Source organism: Camelus dromedarius, chromosome 12, assembly GCF_036321535.1.
Source record: "Camelus dromedarius isolate mCamDro1 chromosome 12, mCamDro1.pat, whole genome shotgun sequence".
NCBI lineage: Eukaryota > Metazoa > Chordata > Mammalia > Artiodactyla > Camelidae > Camelus > Camelus dromedarius.
This window is the reverse complement of record NC_087447.1, coordinates 33,143,419-33,166,113: the sequence shown is the minus strand read 5'-3', so window position 1 is coordinate 33,166,113 and position 22,695 is coordinate 33,143,419. Positions and strand designations below refer to the sequence as shown.

At 41.6% G+C, this 22,695-nt stretch overlaps 1 protein-coding gene across 2 annotated transcripts in view; it reads left to right on the top strand.

Moving 5' to 3' along the window:
* The window catches only part of NELL1 (neural EGFL like 1), a 746,857-nt gene that overhangs the window by 410,843 nt on the left and 313,319 nt on the right, over positions 1-22,695 (top strand). For both annotated transcript variants that reach the window (XM_031459872.2, XM_031459873.2), the window contains exon 14: positions 21,093-21,215. In XM_031459872.2, the coding sequence (XP_031315732.2) occupies positions 21,093-21,215 (123 nt within the window). The remainder of the gene's footprint in view (positions 1-21,092; positions 21,216-22,695) is intronic.

The following is a 22,695-nucleotide window of genomic DNA, read 5'->3' as shown; positions in this document are numbered from 1 at the left end:
TGTTATTTTATGATGGTGTATATCTTGTATCTGTCTTCTTCCCTTCGCTTGACTGTTAGGAAGCTTGGAGCTGCCTTTTCGGCTCACACATAGTAACTGTTTAGGACTCTGTGGGAGGCATTTCTGTGGCTGGTATTGCTGGCGACTTGGCTATTCTGAGGCCCATATTCTTTTTAACATTAAAATAGAGGCTTTGATTTGTAATTGTCTATGATATAATGAGTCATGCTAGTTGAAGTTTTACTCTGCGTGTACTATTCTCCATCTCCTTTGTTCTGGTGTCTTTGGGGAGCCCCTCCCTCACTCCATTCGTATCTAGTTAAGACAGTCTTAATACCTTGGTCGCCTTTTGGCACAGAGGTAATCACATGGCCAATCGGACCCTTGGACACACAGGGGGGCCTTGGATGCAACCAGGCTGATTAGAATCATCCCATGTCTTCTCTGCTGAAGACTTTGGGAAAGTTTCTTGTCCTTTTGGTTCCTGACTGCAAGGGTGTGGACTTAGAAGCACTTGTGGCTGTATTCCCTTCCCCATGGCGCTTTCCCACTCGTTTGTCTCTGGCACTGTGACAGGAGAATTATGCTGATATGTAGTTAGAAACAGGGACAAAGATGAGAAAGAGAGACACATACACAAAGACGGACAGACGGGGAGCACCTTAAAGACATAATCTGAAATCCAGCCAGGACCGAAGGTAGATCCACCCTTAAGTGCCACAGTTTCAAGCACCAACATAAAATTCCTATTTTTCCCCCAAACAAATTGGATCCAGTTTCTCTTATATTTACCTAATATATAATACTGTCTTTTAAAGTTTACTTCTTGTATTTTTGTAAGGTTCCTGAAATACTTTCTTAAATGAGTGTATGTGTGTATGTTATACACGCTATTATTTCTCAAAGACAGAAGTGAAAATGTTTTACTTTATCTGTCTATTCCTGCGTTTTGTGACACATGTCTCCATCTTCTTGGCCAGCTACACTTCTTTTGGATTTAAGTTCTATTACCTAACACTTTTTCTCCGTGCTAACATGTTATCAGTCATCTGTGTATCTGATGAGTATAACATAGATGTCCATGCAAACTGCTGCCCAAAATGATAAACACGGCAGCTTTGGGCACATACATGCTTTTTGGAAACCACTCTGCTGGTAGGTTCAGTCTGTTCATCAGGATTTGGGGAAGCTTATTTCTCATCAGTGAATCCAAACAGTGACTCCTTGATCTTGTGGCTGTCCTCCAAAAGGCTTTCCTGATGTCCTGAAACACTTCCTCATTCTAGTAGTAGAGTGATCTTACTGAACTTGGATGTTACTCTGAATAGAACTCATAACAACCTGCACGCTCCTTGGCCCTACTATTTCAAATTTTTCTTGTTATAAAAGAAATACACGTGTACCATAGAACTTGTGTGCAATGTAAGTATATCTAAAGAAGAAGGCAAAATCCATCTGTAATCCTGCCCAGAGATAACTATTAATTTTTTGGTACATATGCTTTTATGCACATGGTACCTTTTACCCATATAGTACTTACATATACAGTGGCATTTTGGTATGTGTACTTGTATGTATGCACAGGTAATTATTCCAGAGATAACTATTAGCTTTCTTGTGTGTATACTTTTATTCCTTTCTATGCCCAAAAATAAACATAAAAGTGTAAAATTTTGTGTTTTTTTAACAAAACCATGATAGACCCTTTTATAAATTGCTTCTTTCACTTGACAGAATGTGAGCATTTCTATGCATTATTAGCATTTTTAATGCCATATGGATTTTTAAAAATATTTTTAGATAATTTATGCAAGCTGCATCAAGTCTCAGGCAAATAGTTTTCTTATTCTAACTTTTGCCTTAACCCCTAAAACCACAGAGGTCTGGACTCTGTTGAATTTCTGAATCAGGGTATATGTGCTGCTGTAACTTTTCCCTCAAGAAACCTGTCTTATTACTGTCAGGTGTTTCTTGAGGTCCAAAACAGAATTTCCCTATATTAAATTCAATACTGCAGTGCTCTTCTGGGGCTGTTGGGTGTGTATTCAGATTTCTGATGCTTCTCCCTTAGTCTTCTCTCCAATTTTTCTCTAAATTAGATCAGTCTCCCTTAACGCCATATTATTGCATTTGCACTGATCTTTTTTTTTTTAGTAAGATATTTTTATTACAACGAAAACAAAGTATTTTTCTTACGACTTCGGCAATTGAAACTACATTTGCATGTTCCTGAACTTCCTTTGAACCTGCTGAAGTGCTTTACTACGAATGCACTTTATGACGATCTGGTTTTCACAGGCCCAGACCATTGTATTTCAGGTTTGTTTTCAACCGTGATGACTGGGAAAGTTGTGAAAGCCCAATAAAAAGTCACATCCCAGAAGTTACTGTTTTTTTTAGATCTACCTATTCAACCACCATAGGGTCATTAATGTCTACGCTAGTCCACGTGACTCCTTAGCGCTTTTCAAATCTAAAATTCTGGGCTCCCTGATGTTACATTATGACAAGTAGCAGTGTCCCCAGGACAGTATCAGGTCAGTGGACCAAAGCATTGGATTACTAAGTTTTAGCCCGAGCTTGTTAGCTCATGGCATTTTACTGTGTGGTTCTGGTTTCCTGTATCACAGGTACACTGATGGGGACGTCTTTCAACCAGACAGGTACTTAGGCCCTAGGTACCGTGACAGATGCGTGACTTGGCAGTGTTCCTTTTCAATTGATAACATGCTCCTTCTCTCCGATCATATGGTTGATCCCAACTCAAGTCTGCTCCCCCTTCTCTTGGCTTTGCAAAAATAGTTGCTCTCTTAGAAATTGTCTCTGAAATAGTTTTGTTTCCACCTTTTATCCTGGTAGTGTACCACGCATTACCTTTCCTGAGGGATTGGTCTCAAGGTCTATTTCTTAATCCTTTTTTCTGTTGTCTTTATTTAATAATGATATTACTACAAAGGAGATCATTTATGGACTATTTAGTTTATACCGTACACTGTGCCAATTACTTTATGTGTATGTTTAAGGCTGAGGCTGTTTCTGCACATTTTCAGAAATGTAACTCTTACGTAATTGTTTTTCAAGGCAGCTTGCTGCTTAACCTAGATATTTCTGGGCAAGAGTGTAAAGAAAACGGGATTTTTTTTATTGTTGGATGTTCATGGGGTGTATAAGACTGGACTCACTGACAGGTGTGTATGTGTGTGTGTGTGTGTGTGTGTGTGAGAGAGAGAGATGCTCTTTTGCCTTGATTTTATAGAACACTCTCTCTGAAAGCTGGTTCAGGTTTAGAAACCATAGAGATGAAAGAATATAACTTCCTCTATTAATACATTACATTCACTTCACAGTAGAACTCACTATGGGGTTTCAATGAATAACTAGCTACACCCATGCATTTCAAATTTGACTGGACTTGGAAACATGGGATTTACCTAGGGCTTCTCAGGAAGAAGTTTGTTCAGTACAAGTCTGTGCTGAGAGAGACACGCCATTCCAGGCATCCTGGTTTCGATGAATTGTTTGACAGTAGGAACTGATGGGGCGAATTTGAGGCTTCGCTGTAGAGGCCAGTGAGGGAAAAGGTACTTCATAGGCTCTCTGGCAGATTTTCTGGAACTACCACCCTAACTTCCAGTTCTGTGTTTTGTTTATAACTAGGTGCTCACAGGCTCTCAGATGCATAAAGCACTTCCACGTTCTTTTTCTAGTCTAACAGCTTATGCCGTTTGTCACATGGAGAATGATTCTCTCTCACCCCTGCCTGTCACACTCCCCCACACTTTAATACCTGATGTAAGTGATTCTTTCTTCATGAAATCTGCCCTCATTACTCTAGGGGAAGGCAGTGTTATTCCTCTTACTTCTTGCCTTCAAGTCAGTTCAACAGATATTTGAGAGCAAACTATGTAGTAGGCAGAAGGAATAAGATGCTCTATCTTCAAGAAGAGGCAAGCCCATGTATAGTGCTTGGCACTGTGCCTGGTGTGTGGTGGGTGATGTTCAGTAAATATTAATTGACTTGATTATCACCTTGGCATTTAGAAGTGTGTGTGTGTGTGTGTGGCTATAGGAATGCAGTGGAATGAACCTGACCTAGTCTTAGAGGTATGTATTTGGGTTCTGAGCAGATTCAAGGAAGGTTCTTAGAGCAGGTAATACATTATTTGTGTCTTAATTGATAATAATTGCGGCGATTGCTTCATGCCAGGGGCGCTTCTAAATGTTTTGCTTACATTTATTTATTTAATCCTCACAGTGGTTTCCATGGAGCAAGCACTATCATTCTCTCTACACACGAGAAAACTGAAACTGTGAGTGGCTAAAGAACTTGTCCAGGGTCATCTGGCCGAAAGGGTCTGAAGCCAAGATTGGAATCCACAAGAGACAACACCCTCATTACTGCATAGGGTATATTTTTCATCCAAACTCAGTCATTCCTGACAGTGAAAGAGAGTGCTATTAGATGCCTAAGCCGGGATGACAGGCAGAAGCTGACTGTGTCCCAGGCAATCTGGAGTTCCCGGCCACCACCCCCCCCACCACTGAACAGTCCCTACTTATTAAATTTCACATTCCCCCCAAAATACTTATGGGATCCTGCACAAACTACGTCTGACAACATTCGGAGTTATTCTCCCCCATCTTCCATCGCACCTAGCACCACTGTGAGTGGTGAGCAGAGGACACAGTAGATGTACCGAGAAGTAGCTGCTGACCTTGCTGCCAAATGAGAGTAATTGGATGGATGGTCTAGACCCTATTTGTCATCTCAAATGATAAGATAGTTGGTTAAATGCATTCTCCATGTGAAACAGTAGAAAGGAGGGACAGACCCTGGGATGGGAGGAAGGAGAAAATGACTACAGTTGTGGCGGAGTGTGTGGGAGCGTGGGGGAGTTTAGGGGAGGGAAGGAGGAGGCAGCTGTGATAATTCATCCTGTGCGTTCAAGTTGGGAGATGGCTTTAGACCCATTGTCCCATTGTTCTTAGCTTTTGTTTTTATTTATTTATTTATTTGTTTGTGTATGTATGTATGTATGTATTTTTTGATGCTACAGTTCACACGCTGAATAAATTCCCTGGGTGCACTCAGGTTAGCCAGCACCCACATCATTTATGATTTCTCAGTGTAAGCCGCAGAACAGCCAGAGAGGTTTGCAGGTTGCCTGTAATTAATCCCTGTAATCTGACTGCTTCTTCCACTCCCTGTCCAGATCTGAAACCCCAGTGAATGAGGGAACTTGTTATTTGGGATCACCTCAAAACCATTCTTACTGACATTCAAGAAGTAACTCATTCTAAATTTCTGTATCTTAATTATGAGTGGCTGCAAATCACTTGTAAATCACAGATGTGTCCTAGCACCATGTTGGAAAATCCTGCTCCAGGTGACAAATAGAATTTCTGGCAAAAAAAATCAAGTTCGCTGAGTTACTGTCTGAAATTGCTAGCAGTGTCACCTTGGCCTTTTTTTTTTTTTCTTTAATTTCCAAAAGAAACATCCCATTTACTTAGCTCTTTCCTATCAATTCTGCATTCTGGGTCGGTCTGTGAGCCAGCAGCCCCATTAGCACCTGTGGGTGACATCTTCTCGTTCGTTTGGCTTCTGGGTCTTTCTGCATGACTGGATTTTCATTTCCAACCGTTCTTCAATTTCATGTTTGCACCCTCCCTCTCTCTTTTTCTCTGACTGGAGAGTCAGTGTTAGAGCTCGATTTTATTGTGAATGCACCTATGTTCTATCCTGGTACGAAGAGATACGAGTAGGGATTTTTGGTAAAGCATACTTAATCACTGTAAATATTTCCCATTGTCATTAGAATTCATGATGAATATTAATCAGGTGGAAAATGATCTTAATTGGCCCAACTTAGAATTCAGAAGTAATCCACTGAAACAGGGTGTGAGAGTGCTGGTTTTAAATTTATGCATTTCTCATCCGTAAGGTGAAAAATGGGTTTTGCTGGGTAGATGCCAGTCTTTCTCCCTTTAGCTTCTTTACAAACAGAATGATGAAATGACCGGTGGCTGCTCTGCTGGCTGCTTCTGCAATGGAGAAGAAGCTTCAGGTCATTGTGACAATGAGACTGTCACTTCTTCAAATGATGCTGCTTTTTCTTTGAACACATTTAAATATTGGAACCTCATTTCGTCCTTGGGAGGATCACTGTCATAAGCCATGAAAAATTCACGCTTTATGCTGTCTCACTCTGGCTTATGAGGTCGGCATTCACGATCTTCAGTCAACTGATCCTTTGTGCTGATCTAGTCTGAACGCCTGTGTTTTTCTCCATCGCTTCCATAATCTTTACCTTATCCATCATATTACTCTACCTTCAAGGTCTTCACGGCTAAAGCCCCCCTCCCTCATTAGAACACCCTACTTTTTCATTCTTGCTGATTCTTGGCCTCCATATTTACTTTCAGAGGGAATTGATGGTAGTGATTAAGGCTTATACATCTTCATGGGTTGCTGTGAGGATGAAATAAATGAATGCCTAGAAAGCCACTTAATACGACACATAGTAAGTGCTACGTATGTGGACGTGTCACAAACTTTTTCTGTCTCCATGGACTTTCTGTACCATCCAGCTCAGAGTTCCAATCCCTTCACTTTGTTTCGAATTCTTCCTTAGTTGTTCCATTGAAGTAAAATGTGTTCCTCCCACGAGGAAAGTTGTGATTGTTCCCAGGGTTATAAGATGGCGGTGATCGAGCAGATGCTTGTCTCAGGAGTCCCATTGTTTTCCTCCTGTGGGAGGCTGGAAATGTGATAACAGTGACATTTGTGAATCACAGGGGGACCCTCAGCAGCTGCCTGTGAGCCACACCTGGCCCACCTGAGCTTTTGAGTGCACACTGTTACTGTGTGACAGCTTCCTGCCAAGGGTCATACTGGCAGTCTTGAACCAGTGAGGAATTGCTGTTGAATTGAAATACTAGTCATCATCTCATTTTTAGTCCTTTAGATTTGATTCTACTTAAATCACCTCAAGAAAACTAGTGTTAGTCGTCACTTAGATTCTGCCGGCCTTCGTTTGGTATGTGTGAATGAGCAGTAATTTTATATTGAATTTATAAGGGAAAGCAAAAGAAATAGCGCAAGGTGAAACGAGACAACGCTTTATTCAGGGAATTTATTGAAAGGAGAAAAGAAGCTATTTATTGAATGACTACTTAGTCCCAGGTCTCTGTGGCTCTGAGGAATCTGAGGCTGAGGCTGAGCAACTTGTCAGTTTCAGAGGCAGGAAATGGCAGTGCTGGATTTGGACCCCAATTCCAACTTCAAAGTCGTTCTCTTTCCCTACATCACAGTGTCACGTTAGCAGTACTGATTGAAGGAAACAGCTGGGGAATTACACCACTTCTTTTCCTGTCTCTGAACTACATACGCAGTAAGAAGTTTGTGTTTTTATAGTGTTAGAGATAGAGAATGTCTCCACTTAAGTTTGTTGACACTTGATCCTTTGTTTTTTTCTCAATTGTAGTAAGTTAAGTGTTCACACTTTCTTGACTGGACCACAGCAAAATTGGAAAAAAAAAAAAAAAAGCCCTCAAATCTTCATTTAAATATAGAAAATGCAACATCTTAAATTGTAATCATTATTTCTTCTCTTCGAGTGCACTCTAAAGGAGAGAGGCTTCTGAATGTATGTAGTTCATCTTGAGAGAAGAGTACTTAAATTTTTAATAGTGCTTCTGTGGGTTAGGTATTATTCTAATACTTGACGTATATTGACTCATTTAATTCTCACAACAACCTTACAACATAGGTACTACCATTATCCCACGTGAGCGGATGAAAACGTAGAGACAGAGACGTGAACTAACTTCCCAACTAACTTCACACAAATACCAAATGGAGGAGCTGAGACTTAAACCCTGGCCGACTCCAGGGTCTGGGCTCTTAAGGAAATTGGCTCTACTCAACTTTACAGTCAGTCAGGGTCCACTGAAGAGACAGAAACCGTACCATCTATATTAAAAGAGGGACTTAATATGGTGAATTATATCTGTATATTAAAGAACTAAAATGGCAAAGATAGAACATTAAGGTACCACCGATAAAGCATCTTTTGGAAGCAGCTACCACCTTGGGCTGTGAGGACCAAAGGAGGGGGTTGGAATTACTAATATTTCAGAAGCTAAGAGAAGGGACTTCACAGAGGTGAAGCTCAGATACCTGAGGAGGGGGCATGGCTTAGCTGGTGCTAGTGTCTCTAACAGGGGAGATGTGGTATCACGGGTTTGGTCCATGGATGTCCAGGGCGGAGGTGCTGGCCAGCTGGTGTTGATACCTGAGGATGCCATGGCAATGGCTCTTCAAGTGTTGGAAAAATTGCAGACTGGAGCCAACAGAATACTGCTGCTGTTGAATTGAAGAGTCGTTGCTGGGATGATGCAGACAGGAAGGGATCATAATGAAAACAGGCAAGAAGGATGAAGTCCCTTCTTCATTCTGGAATCTTGCCGTTCCCTTCCTGCATCCTTGTGGGCAGGGCCTAACAAGACGCAGCTGGCAAGGGGATGGTGTCCCAGTCCCAACAGCACAAAGCAGAGTTGGGTTTGACTCAGAGCACAATTTTCAAATAGAGAAATCTGTTTAAGATTCAGGGGGAAAAAAAAAGCGTGCTATTTGGGAATCTTGTTTGGTTACCTCAGTACAGTGAAATATTAACATACCTTTTATGAATATGATCTGCCTCTCCTATTAAATTACAGATCGTCTCTAACAGTGCCTGGCTTAGACCTTTTGCAAGGGCCAGCCCAGGACGATGCATGTAGTAGGTGCCTAATAAATGATGATTGGTGACATGATGTCAGAAAGATGTGAGTCTAGATCTCTCTTTTACAAACCATCTTACAGGTTTCAGAGCATATGTTATGGGGTCAGCTGAACAAGCAAAGCACAGGCATATTATTATGCAGGGGAATGGCTTGTGGTAGCCCTGTGAATGCTCAGGAGAGCTCCAGTGTTTGCAGAAGACTTTACAAAGATGGAGGCAATATCCACTCTTTCTCCCCCCGGCGAGATGATCGTTAATTAAGGAAACAGAGGCACGGACCTGTTTGATGGCTCTCCGTCAGCAGGGCCATGGCCTGTGAAAAGGCAGTTTTAGATTTTCATTCCTATTTCAGGGATGCTTCCCAGTTGGGTGGCAGCATCCTGATCCCCCATGTTGCCTGTCAGAGGATAATGGATGTCGCTGATGGGAACAACACTGACCCGACAGCTCTTCTTTCATTTTAATAATGTGATTAGAGCCAGGTTCCTGGCGCCAGATTGAGCAGGAGTAGGAGATCAGTCATGCCTTTGAACAACAACAAAAATGTGATGGAATAATTCCGTTAAGTCTGAAACAAAAGAAGAAAAACACCTGCATTTCTGTTACTGTGATTCTTATTTTAGAATACAAATCCTCAAAGAATAATTTTCTGTGCTTTCTTCCCTGTTGGCCCACAGTACGGTTTCCAAGCTGAGCTTGGGCCGTGTGGTACTGTGGGCAGTAGCACCTTCCTAGACCAGGATGCTCGGGCCTGAGCCCCACGTTGGCCAGGAACTGCTGTGTGAGCTTGGCTGAGTCACTTTGTTTTATTTGCTTTCAGTTTTCACTGTTGCAGAATGAAGAGAAGTTGGTCTTAATCAACATCCCACATGTTCCCCCTCATTCCTGCAGCCTCTTCCCTTGCCTTATTTTCCTTGGCATGGTAAACGTGTATTGTTTCAAATGAGTCAGCTGAGAAGAAACCCTCACTTTTCAAGACCTGTGCCAGTACCTCTAAAACAAAACAAAACAAAACAAAAAAACCCACATGCCATGCCCCAAAAGAGTATTAGTTTCTCTACAAAGTGACTTAATTCATGATTTTTCAAAATGAAGGCCACCAGTCCTAATGATGAGTTTTGATGGATGTGAAATTATGTGTTTTCTAAGTCATGTAGATTTTTTGCTTTAGGTTCTAATTGTTGAGATGGAAGGTTTGAAGCCATTTAGTAGTGTAGTGACTGAATTTCTTTACTTTTTAATATAATGTTAACAAATACAAAGTAAGTACATGTTACATCTTCAAATGGAAACCTCCTATAGCATTTTTTTTCCTGTTTTTGTATGAGCATCAGTCATTGCTTGTGCTTTAAGAGTTAATCACATAAGAATTGTCTTCTCTTGAGCCAGACCAGTGGTCTGTCTTCTTTTAGTCCATCCATCTATCTGCCCATCCGTCCTGAGGGCTTGGATCTGACAGGATTGCCCAGGGCTGTTGTAAAAGAATGTTTTCTCTCTAGATGTCCACTAAGATTGTAAACGGACAGCCCAAATATCACCCGTTTCAATTTACAACTCTTTGTAATTTGACAAGGATATACTTGTATTTTATTCCAGGCTCTTGGAGTTCTTACCAACCTTCCTGAACCTCAGTTTCAGTCTGTGAAATCAGGATCCTGCTTCCCACCTCCCCGCGTTGTTCTGATCCTCAGAAGCAGTTGCAGCTGTGAAGGTCTCGGTGCCGGGTCTGGCATGCATCAGTTTCTTCCCTTCTAGCTTTTAACGTGCTTCTCGCTTACTGTCACTTACGAAAAACGAGTTGCCTTGTAGCATCATATCTGGGCTTTGATAAGTGTGTCTATTTCTTAGAAATATCTGAAACTGACTCCAACTTAAACAGAAGGGACTTCTTGCAGGAATATCAGGAACTCATAGCCTTACTTGGTAGGATGGGAGAAAGTCATGTAGAAAAAGACTGGGATCCTGGAGGTTCCTGGTGGCCAGGATACAGGAAGAAAGGGACAGTCTCATAGTAAGAATGATTGAATGGACACACCTAACCACCCCTCCTTCTGCCCTGTTATTTCTCTCTCAAAGTTTGAAGTTGAAGAAGAGGAGTCTGATGGGCTGAGATTAAGTCACATGATTTCCCCTTGGCTTTATGGGGCATGTTGAAAGGAAGGCCCGATTGCCTCAGATCATGCAGTACCAGGGGATGTTTCTGGAATTACTCTTCCATCACAGTACACACACAGGTAGTGAAGGACAGGAAGCCACCCATACGGAACCCCAGATACACTTGGGGAAAGGAAGTGGATGCTGGATGGACCAAAAAATAGCAAATGTCAGTGACAGTGAGCATGTGCATGTGTACACTATTTATCCCAAGATGTTTTTACAGACTCTGAATCCATCAGTTCTCAGTCTTTATCTTGGTAAACTTAAGGGTCATGATTGATTTTAGTTTGTTCTTCTAAGACAGCCTTTTCCAACTCTTAGATGTTTTAATTGCTCATCCTTGGACTTTTTCCAAGTCTTGTTGAGTCTCTTTTGAACTGTGGCAACCAGAGCTGCAAAATGTCTTGTGTGCTGATGTAGTATGATTGGCTTCAAGGAGAGGACAGTGTGTTTAATGTCCGATAGCCTTGGTCAACATTAATGTTGTTTTCTGGAGGGTGATACGTTGCATTTTAATATCACTTGGGCATCCAGCAACTCAAGCCTTGCTGGCACTGGGGAGACCTAACATTTTAGAAACAGAAAATTATGAATAAACAGTGGAATTGTTTGACACTGCTTAGGAGAAGAGGAAAAAATAAACAAAGATGCACATTTCTACACACTTGTAATCTATTCTTTGAGCAGAAATGCTTTGGTTTGGGGTTTAGATCCAGGTTGATTTGGTTGTCAGTTCTGGTTTTCCAAATGTGTGACCTTAGGCACGTCACTTTAATTTTACCTGGTTTCAGTTTTGTCATCAGTGAACCTAAGAATAATAATAGATTGACTGGATTAAGTGTGACTTCATGTGATTACCTTAATTGAGGTTTATCAGAATGTCTGTCACATAATAGAAGCAAATTTAAAAGTCTCACTTTCTCTTGTGTACACACACACACACACACACACACACACACACACTGGAATACTACTCAGCCATAAAAAAGAATAAAATAATGCCATTTGCAGCAACATGGATGGACCTGGAGATTGTTATACTAAGGGAAGTAAGTCAGAAAGAGAAAGAAAAATACCATATCATAGCACTTATATGTGGAATCTAAAAAAAGATACATATGAGCTTATTTACAAAACAGAAACAGACTCACAGGCATAGAAAACAAACTAATGGTTACTGAGGGGAAAGGGAAGGGTGGAGGGATAATTTGGGAGTTTGGGATTTGCAGATACGTACTACTATATATAAAATAGATAAACAGCAATGCCCTACTATGTAACACAGGGAACTATCTATATTCAATACCTTGTAATAGCCTATAATGAAAAAGAATATGAAAAGGAATATATACATTCAGATACACACACACATATGTATGTGTGTATATATATGTATGTATACACACACACACAAAATCTGTGCTGTACACCAGAAATTAACACAACATTGTGGACCAACTATATTTCAATAAAGAATAAATTAAAAAAATAAGAGTCTCACTTTCTCTTCCTCTTGCATCCAAAAGACAAGAGAAATCTGAAAAAAATTGAAATCACTAGATCCTACTGGAGTTTGTCAAGGGAGACTTTACAGAAGGTATGAGCCTGGCACTGGTCTTTGGGGGCAGAGGTGACATGGCTTCATGGAGAGAGAGCGAGAGCATGTACAGGGAAGAGTCAGCAAAGCTGAAAGGTGCACGTCCGGGAGACCAACCGTTTTTCCTTCTGGTTGTCAGTGTAGCTGGTTAAAGAAGGATGGAAGATGATAGTGAATTTTCTGCTGGTGAGGTTTGATTTGGGAGGTTTCTGTGCCTGGAAAGACATACAATCAAAGTAACATGTCAGATGGAAAATTCATCCATGATGACTTGGCCTGTCTCAAAGAGCAGACTGGCTCTTGAGCAGTGAGTACTTTCCTTTCAGGTTTATTCCTACTTACTTTTAAATTTCATGCAGTGTCTCTGATACAGAGTGTCGTGTCTCTTCCTTGTCACAGGCTCTGGTCTAACCTCATCTCTCCAAGTTGTCTGTCTGAATTGTACCTGTGTCTGCACCAGGGATGCTTTATTCAGAGTCATAGAATGTTCGAGATAGTCTACTCCAATTTACCCAGTTTTCAGATGAAAAACCTGAGGACCTGAGAAAGGACATCACGGGCCAACAGTTATGGACTTTCAGAAGTCCTGTGTATCAGGAAGACCCAGACTTTGGGTTGATTTCTTGCACCTGCCTAAATGCGTGAGCTTGGATGTGTTATCTAACCTGGGGAACCCCAGCTGCTTCTCTGTATGTGGGGATGGACAACACCTGCCTCAAAGGATGATTGTGAGACTGAGCTAAGCGAACATCTGGCAGAAGAGCTCAATGAATGGCAGTCCCCCTTCCCTTCCTCTGGAGCTGATCCGCATTCTGCAGTTTATGGAAAGGGCTGTGTCACCCCGTAGGGGAGGAACACCAAAGGTAACGGTAAAAATCACACAAGGGATCGAGGAATAAATGACTATTATTTTTCGATTCTGTTCTTTTCTAAGCAGTATCATTTTGGGGAAAGAAGTGGACAGTGTTTCTTCCTCAGACACTGCTTCTGGGACACTTGTCACGATTCTGGTAGAAATTCAGACTGACATTTGAGGGGTGAGGCAGATGGCTGTCATCTCCATTAAGAGAAACTGCACCCCAGCCCTTAATCCGCAAGTCTGCAATGTGTTTGGCTTCCATAGTAGGTTTATGTGTTGGCAATTTCGGCCAAATGATTCCTTACAGCTCAGACATGTAAAGACTTCAGGTGGCCCTGAAGCTTTTTTCTTTCACCTTTACTTATTCTTGTAGTCTTGAAATTTACAGCCCTTAAGGCTACAAAGGGTACTATTGAGAACTGGGGAGGAACTACTACTGAACTGGGATTTTTTTCCCCCTCATTAAAACTAGAACCAGAAATGAAAGCAAAGCATAATATATACTGGAAGGCACAGGAACAGAGAACAGATTGCAAATTAGCAAAACTAGATTTAAATTTCACAATTTTCACTTACCTGCTCAGAGACCTCTGGCTGTGTGATCTTGGCCTTCTGACCTTGACTATTTCTGATTCTTGGCTATTTCCAGCCTAATCTTTTTGTGACCCCTAAGTATATATTTTTAGTATGTTCATGAGCTATTACAAACAAACAGAAAACTCTATAATGTAATGAACAATCTTGCACCTGACTTTGAATCCTATTGAATTTTAGCCTGCTGCTATCTTGCTGTATATACTTTCTTTAAGAAGCTATAGGTAGCATTAAATTGCTTGTAGACTTCTCTTGGAACTCATTGATCTTCTTTCTTTTGAATTTGATACTTAACGTCCATGCATGTTTCTATATTACTATTGTCTGCCTGTATTTCCATCAACAATATGTAGTATTCTTTGGCATGTTCTTAAGTTCATAAAAATGATACCATGCTGTGTATATTCAGTTACTATTTGCATCCATTGGATGAATTATCCACAATTTACTTATTCTTTTTCCTGTTCACTAGTTTTTACAACGACAAGTAATGCTGGAATTAATACCCTGGTATATGTCTCCTGCTATGTGTGTCTTTACCTTGCCTTGATATTGTCATATTGCTCATAAAGATTGGAACATCATTGCTCCAGTTGTTTATTCCTAACCTTGTTTATTTTATAACTACTTAGCAGTTATTAAGAAGCTTACGTTTAGTATCTTTGTTCATTTAACACACATTATAAATTCTCTGTGGCATGCTACTGCATTAAATACAAAAATCAGAAAGACATTATAACCTGGCTGCAGCAAATTTGATACTGCAGCCAAGCCATATCATGTGTAATAACAAGAATGTCTACTCAGTCCATTGGACTATACTAATTTCCTAGTACCACCTTTCTTAAGTTTAGTTGAAACAAATTGCTTTACAACAGTTTTTTGGTGTTCTATCAGTATTTTGTTTGTATTTTACTTTTTAGAGTGCTTCTGGCATTGTAAGAGAAACACATTATTTGGGATACAGATATATTTTAATTCTTAATAAGTTTGCCTTGGTTATGGTCAGCATCTTCTGGATGTAATGTGTAGCAGCACAGAATGTTGTAACTATTACCAGAAAAAGAAAGACGACTTCTTCTTGTTGTTTGAGTTTAATCTAGATATGTGCTTGTAAAATTTAGCAGTGTTGAAACTGGTGTCCCAGGAAAGGCTCTTGTGCAGATTGTGGGAAGATGCTCCGTCACTGGTTAAACAAGACAACAGGTCTTGCTTCCCGTTGTGTTGTTGTCAATCAAATTGACAGGACATGATAGTTTCCCCCAGCAGCAAGTTTACTTAGCTTTAAGAAAGGATGTAGAACAAGGAATACAGCCATGTGGACAACCAGTAGCATCAGAGGCATCAGCCACCCAGACACAGCTTCTGACGTCCCGTCCTGGCATGGGATTTGTTTTGGTTTCAAGGTATGGGGACTGACCCTAGTCTGGTCACATGGTCATAGAGAAGCTACAGGGTCTATGATCTTTAAGCTTAAAAATCTTGAAAGTCACCTGCTACCTGGAGGGGAGTGGTGCTTCCCACTCTGGAGTGCAACTGCTGACGTGTGTGCCTAGATATTCTGACTACCAAATCCAGCATGGTCCCAGACAACCCTGGTTGGAAGTTGGTACGTGGCAAACCTAGTGAGACCCTCATTTATCTCTAAAGATGGTGTTTCCTCACTCAATATTGCAGAAAGTGCAGCCAGGAGTCAAATGTTTCTCAAACCTTCCCAGGGGCTAGAGGAAGAGATGATAACCAAATTGTCAACTCTTACTGTTATGTTGCTTTAGTTTCCCAAGCCTCAGCACTTCAGGTGGACAGTGGAAGAGAGAACACAACAGTGATGGTCTTTCTGCCTCCCCGGCAGGAAAGACGTTGCATGTCATATGGGGCGTACTCTCAGGGAGCAATATAAGAGAGTGGTTTGAGAGCGTGGGTGGGCTTTGGGGTCAAACAAGCTCATGTTTAAGCCCTGGCTGTGCCACTTCCCAGCGTCTGTCACTGTGGTAGGCAGAATGTGAAGGTATCCACGTCCTACTCCCTGGAACATGTTAATATGCTAGGTTAAAAAACAAAGGCAAGTTAAGGTTGCAGATGGAATTAAGGTTGCTAGTCAACTGGCTTTGAGATGACTTCATTATCCTAGCTTTTCTGGGTTGGCCCAGTGTAATCACAAGGGTCTTTGTCGACGGAAGAGGGAAGTGAAAGAGAGAGAACTAGACAGGTGGCATCATGAGAAGGAGTTAGCTGGACGTTGCTGGTTTTGAAGCTGAATGAATGAGACTGTGGGCCAAGAAATTCATGCAGCTCTAGAAGCTGGAAAAGGCAAGGAAACATTCTTCTCTAGAACCTCCCCCCCTACCCTGCAGCCCCGTCCACAACACAAAGGGAACATAGACTTATTCATACCTTGATTTCACCCCGGTGAGACCCATTTTGGACATTTAACCTCCACAATTGAAAGACAATAAATTTGTATTGTTATAAGCCACTAAGTTGTTGGTAATTTGTAACAGCAGCAGTAGGAAACTAAACGCCCTTGATTTCTTTGTGCTTCAGTTCCTCATTTTGTAAAATGATGTTATAACAGTACTGTCCTTTTTACCGTGGTTTAGGATACAAGTGCCGATGCGGGGCGCTGGTACCTACTCTTGGTGATGCTCAGTCTTTGGACTAGAAGTCAGGAGACCTGAGTTATGTCTCAGGCAAAATGAGGACAATAGGAATTTCTTGCCTTTCTTAGAGAATCCATGTGAGAAGCAAATGAAATTGCCGTAACTTTAATTTTTTAAACTAAAGTACTATTCAAATATAACTTGTTGGAATTCAACTTACACATTCCATATGGTCTTAAGAGGTATGTCAAAGATAGATGAAAAAAGACAAAATTTTAAATATGAGACACCATTTGATTTCAGGAAATAGTGTTGGAGTAATAGGTGATATTAATTCCATTGATTGGTAATAAATAATATTTTTTTCTTTTAGATATACTATATTGTGCATTTCCTGTTTATGTGGCAATTATTATGGTTCTTTATTCCAAATTATCTTTTAATTGCAGCCTTTGCTCATAATATCTGAATGTAAACACACTGATACTTATTTAATTCAACTGAGGATGAAGTGGAAGAATCATCTATTTGGCCGGGATGTAATTATCCTACCTCCACTCACACATTTTGAGTGTTTTTAAAGGGGTATTAATTTTCAGTAAGTGGAATGGCAAAGTTCTCGTTGCACTGCTGGCTAATGATTAAACAGTTCACAAATATTTATGGTACATTTTGATTGAATGCACAATTGAATAGGTATTTTCGGGCAGATAAAATTAAGACTTATTTGTCCTGATTGCTTTTTCAAGTACAGTTGACCTTTGAACAACAAGGGAGTCAGGGGTGCCGGCCCTCTGCATAGTCGAAAATCCACTTAGAATTTATAATTGGCTCTTGTCTCCATGGTTCCTCTGTATCTGCGGATGCAACCAACCATAGATCGTGTAGTTTGTAGCATAGATTTTGTGAAAAAATTCCACGTGTAACTGGACCCGTGCAATTCAAACCTGTGTTGTTCAAGGGTCAACTGGCTTCTCTTATTGAGGTCAGGAGTACATTGAACGTGTGTCTGTGTGTGTATGGAATGAAAAGTGAACATGAGACAGTTACTGTAGTTGGTTATCACTGCCGCTGTATTCAACAAGACATAGCAACGTGTACTGTTCTGGAGGTGCCATTTCCATGTTCTAAATTTTTCGTAGATGCATGGTCACAGTTGAAGGGCACACTTTGTAGTGACAGATTTTAAACATGGATGTTTCCTGTGGAGGTTTTATGAAGTAGTGGTTTCCTTAGATTCTGTACCAGAATTGTCTCAGACACTTAAAAAGAATGCCAAAGAAGGGGGCAGGGTCACACTTTGATGGCTCAGTAATTATGTCTAGTCAGCAGGGGTTACATCAGGCCTAGAATTTGAGCTATTACAGTTACCTCTTTGGGCAAATGTATCACAAAAGGTACTCACCCATTTTCCAGTCCAAAGAGAGAGAGCAAAGTGGACACCTAGGAATTTGTTAAGGGTTTTGCAGGACTTTCAGTCTCTGTTTTTAAACCATTTATCACTGAGGAGTGATAGTCATTTGTAATATTTAAACAATTAGAATGAATATGACTCTAATGCCTACCCTTGACAGTTTATTTTTTGTCATCTCTCCTAAACATGAAATAATGGGGAAAAGTCTGATTCTTTGGCTACTAATACGTGAAAATGCACAAGTTAAAACTGGATAGATACATGGAGTGATTTTTTCATGTTGCAAATAGTTCATTGATCTGCCTTTTCAAAGAGGTTGGAAACCGAAAACATAATTTGAAATGCCATGTAGTTTTAATATTCTCCAGTCAATCAGAAATAGGGTGGATGTGTCTCCTGATGTTACACGGTAAATGGGGGGTGGGGAGGGGTGGGTCATTCTTCAAGAACTAGAGAAGGACTGGGTCTGAATGCAGACACAACAGAGGAAGCTGCATAAGTCAAAGGCATTTTGTTATAGAAGTCTTGAAAAAATCGAATCAATAAATACTTGAAAGTGTGTTTGCATTTTAGAGCCAGTCAACATCTTTGGCATAGCCACGAGGCAATAAAGCAGCATTTAAATAAGAGAAAAAAATATCTTTATAGAGGAAAACAAGTCTTCCTGTAAGTAAATCTAAAAAAGAAGTGTTTCAGGAACTTTGTGTCCCAGAGGTGCTGGATAGTTTTGAGTTGCACTTCTACAAAGTTACCAAACACTAGAAAATTTCCGATGAGAAGTCATTTCATTTGATGGTCCTGAATTTTTTTTTTTTTTGAGTGACAGGGATAAAGCATCTGGTGGCTTCTATTAAAATGTTCATGTGAGCAGAGACCATATCTGCTCATTTGTATTCCCAATGCAGATGCTAATAATTATTTATTAAATGGATTTAAATAAGGCGATTGAAAACTCTTGGTGTCTAAGCCTGTAGGCTTGGACTTTGTGTGTGTGTCCCTAACATCGTCTGATGTTGCACCTGCATATACTCGGTGCTTGTTAGGTCTGTAAATTTCATCGGACATCCGCAGGGGGATGCTGTTTTTGGAGTATGCTGGAGATGACTTGTGCGCAGACTAAAGCTGTGTCCTCGTAAACCTCCTCCTCCCTTCTCACTGCTTCCTAACTTGTGCACATCTCTCGCTGACAGTTGGGGTTAGTCTTAAGGCCTGAAGAGAACTTTACTTGGGAGGAACCCAAGGTATTACATCAGGAGTCATATGTATGTGTGTACTTTGCATAAGTTGCATGTGGGTGACTGAAATGGCTCCACTTTGTGGAATTGAACCCCTCTCATTACTGGCCCCTGTTAGGAAATTTAGAATTAAAAACTAATGTGGATAGATATTTCCATTGATTGCCACACTGACCTAACAGTTCACTTAACAGACTACATTAACTTTTAGTTTTGTTCAATTAGTGTGATTTTCTTTGAGGTTTCTAGCTGGGATTTCAGCTCTAGTTTTTATAACCTTTTACGACTTAAATAACCCTACTTGATTTTTCTTCTTAAAATTTCTAAGAAGTTATAGAAGCAGATGTTAATGGGAATGAAGGGCATACACTTTGTCATACTGTTTATTTACAGAAGAGTCATGTAGTGGAACATTTAAACTTACTGGTGATGAGAGGAGAGTCTAGTTACCCGTGAAATCTGAATTTCTAACTTGCCATCTTTCAGTCCATTTTATAGTGTGAGATCTATTCCCCCACCTCCACCCCAGAACTTATGGATTAAGGACGCTGCCGCCATTTGAACATATAACCATATTACTATACATCAGGCGTCAGCCAGTGGTTACATGCTGCACCCTGTGAAAATGGGCTGTATGAAAAGCGGGAGCTGAACTGCTCAACGCCCTCACACAGGGTCCTGAGAGTAAACCCCTTTCCTACTCACCCTGTGCCCATCAACATTCCCTGTGACCAGTGCTGCTCCCTTGAAAATTCCTGGAGGAAACTCATCTGCCCCACTGTCCTAGCTGGGACTTCCTCTTCAGCATCACCCTCTTTGTTCTGTTGGAGAAAGGCACCCAGTGTCACGTGACAGGTGACGGGCCTGGGAGCTGGAGCCTCCACACCCACTCCTTGTCATGTACATTCCACCCACTGTTCCTGTAGCCAGAGCTGTTTCAAAGACCCAACCTTGAGAGAGGAAGGTGGCGTTGAGACCATCAGGGTATTACATGTGACTGAAAGCGAATAAAGCCTCTATAGAAATGTTTAAGATGCTGGTGGGTGGGTGCTGAGATCAACTGGTCTTGCAGACTCCCAAGACCAGCCTCATATGTAAGTTCCTTTGCTTATTAAACCTGCCTCCTCCCGATCTGGAGTGGGCTGCCTCTTTCTTTGGTCTCTCCTCGCCGTCCGCGTATGAAGGCTAGTTTCATTGCACCCAGAAAGCTCCTAGGGTTTCCAACCAATATGTTCTGAAGATACCATGGCATCTCTCATGTGCCATGGTATCTGTTTTTCTTTCTCTTTTTTTAAACTTAGAGGAAGGTTTCCCGACCGGGACACTGTTGACCTTTGCGGCTGGTTAAGTCTTTTTGGGGTGGGCTGTCCTGTGCATTGTAAGATGCTTAGTAGCGTCCCTGCCCACCATCCATGAGATTTCAGTAGCGTCTCCTTTCCCAAAGCACGATAACCAAAAATATCCCGAGACATTGTCAGATGTTTCCAGGAGGAGGGGATGTAAAATTGCCCTCCCCCACCTCCACTGAGAAGCACTGCCCTGGAGCCGCTGCAGAAACCTTTTCAGACAGAGAAGAAGCCATGAGCTTAGAGCAGCCCTTATGTTGTGTCTGGTGTAAGTCTCTTGACTTCTCTGATGCTGTTTGTTTACCTGCAAAGTGAGGATGACAACACCCATCTCTGAGAGTTGTTGAGCTATCAGCCGTATCAGGGGTTGAAACTGCCAGGCATTTAGTAAGTTTCCAATGCACAGCTGTCACTGTCATCTTGACTTAGTGAGCTCCAGCTGACTTTTCCAACACCAGTGATGCCAACTTACAAAAAGGTGTGTCTTTCTTTCTCACTCTGCAGAGCACGACGAGTGTGGTAGCGGGCAGCACAACTGCGATGAGAATGCCATCTGCACCAACACTGTCCCGGGACACAGCTGCACCTGCAAACCGGGCTACGTGGGGAACGGGACCACCTGCAGAGGTAGGCTGGCCGCTGTGGGGGAGAGCTTTGAGCTGCCGCCCCGCCCAGGCTCTCGGTGGTCCTGGGGTAGACCCTTTGTGCCATTCTGGTAACTGAACTTGCCAGGATTCTTGTCCCTGGTCTGACAGCTGGTAAGCGCGCTGTGCGTCAGAGAAGAAGAAAAATGCTTTGAATCTATGTTTTAGGTGGAAGGAAAAGATGTGATTGTGGGTCAGGGGCACGGTTCCACAGCGGGGCGGCTCTGTGCACCTCTGCCTGTTGGCCTGTGGTTGGGGTAGATGTGCTGATGGCTGACATGGGCTTCTGTTCCCTGTGAGCCCTGCTCAGAAGAGGGCAAGTGGGCACTGCTGTGGGTAGGAGGCTTTAAGTTTTAACCCCCACTCTCTGTTGGGAGCAGTTCAGCAATTTGTAGGCCAGTGACCTGGCTTCCGGTGGTGTTGAGAGTAGCATTCACATTCCTCCTTCTGGCTAATGAGAACATTCAGAATCTGGTCCCCGGTTCCTCTCAGCCGCATCTCTCTTCTCTCCCCTGTACTCCCTGTGCACCAGCACATGATTCCTTGTTCACCCTCACACATGCCGACCTCAGGGCTTTGCGCTTGTGGTCCCCTCAGACCCCATGCTCATTTCCTCTAGGTCTGCAGTCACGTGTCCTCCATACTCAGAGATTTTCTTTGACCGCTTTATCTGAAATAGACCTCTGTTTCTTCTCAGCCCCATACCACCTTAATTTTTTCTTTACTAACACAGCCTTACTGAAAATTATACATTCATGTGTTTGTTTTTTTATTGTCTGCCTCCCCGTGGGGACATAAGCCCTGTGAGAGTGACTGCTTGGTCGCATCTTCTTGCTCTGTCTCCAGTAACTAGAATGGCGCCTGGCACACTGTAGGCAATCATTAAATACGTGTTAACTGAGCGAATCAGCTAAAGAGGAAAGAGGCACAATTGAAAAAGAGGCAAAGTGTACAGAAAGCCAGGAAACTACCCTTCGAGTTAGGCATTATTATTATTACCCCCCATTTTAAAGGTCACAAAACCGAGATACAGAGAGGGTAAGTAACTTGCCCACGGATGCGCAGCATGTTATCAGTATCGTTCTACAGAGATCATCATATGCTGGTAATGAGAGAAATAATGAATAATGACTAAGTTGCCGTATTCCTGAATTAGCTGAGAGTTTTAGAAGAATGATTTTATTCTATGTTGGTGGGATTGGAGTAAACAGCCTCATACAGACTGACAGTATAAATCAGTGAGACTTTTTGATGGCAATTTGACAAAATCCATCTACATTTAAAGTAAATCTGAAGGGTAATATGGGGCTCTCTTGATTCCATTGACTTTACCTCTGAAATGTGCTCTACACATCATGCCCCTCAGGGGGGAAATACACATACAGGGATGTTTTTGCTGCGTTATTTGTATTCACTGAAAACTAGAAACAGCCAAATGATCTGTCAGTAATGGAATGATTTAA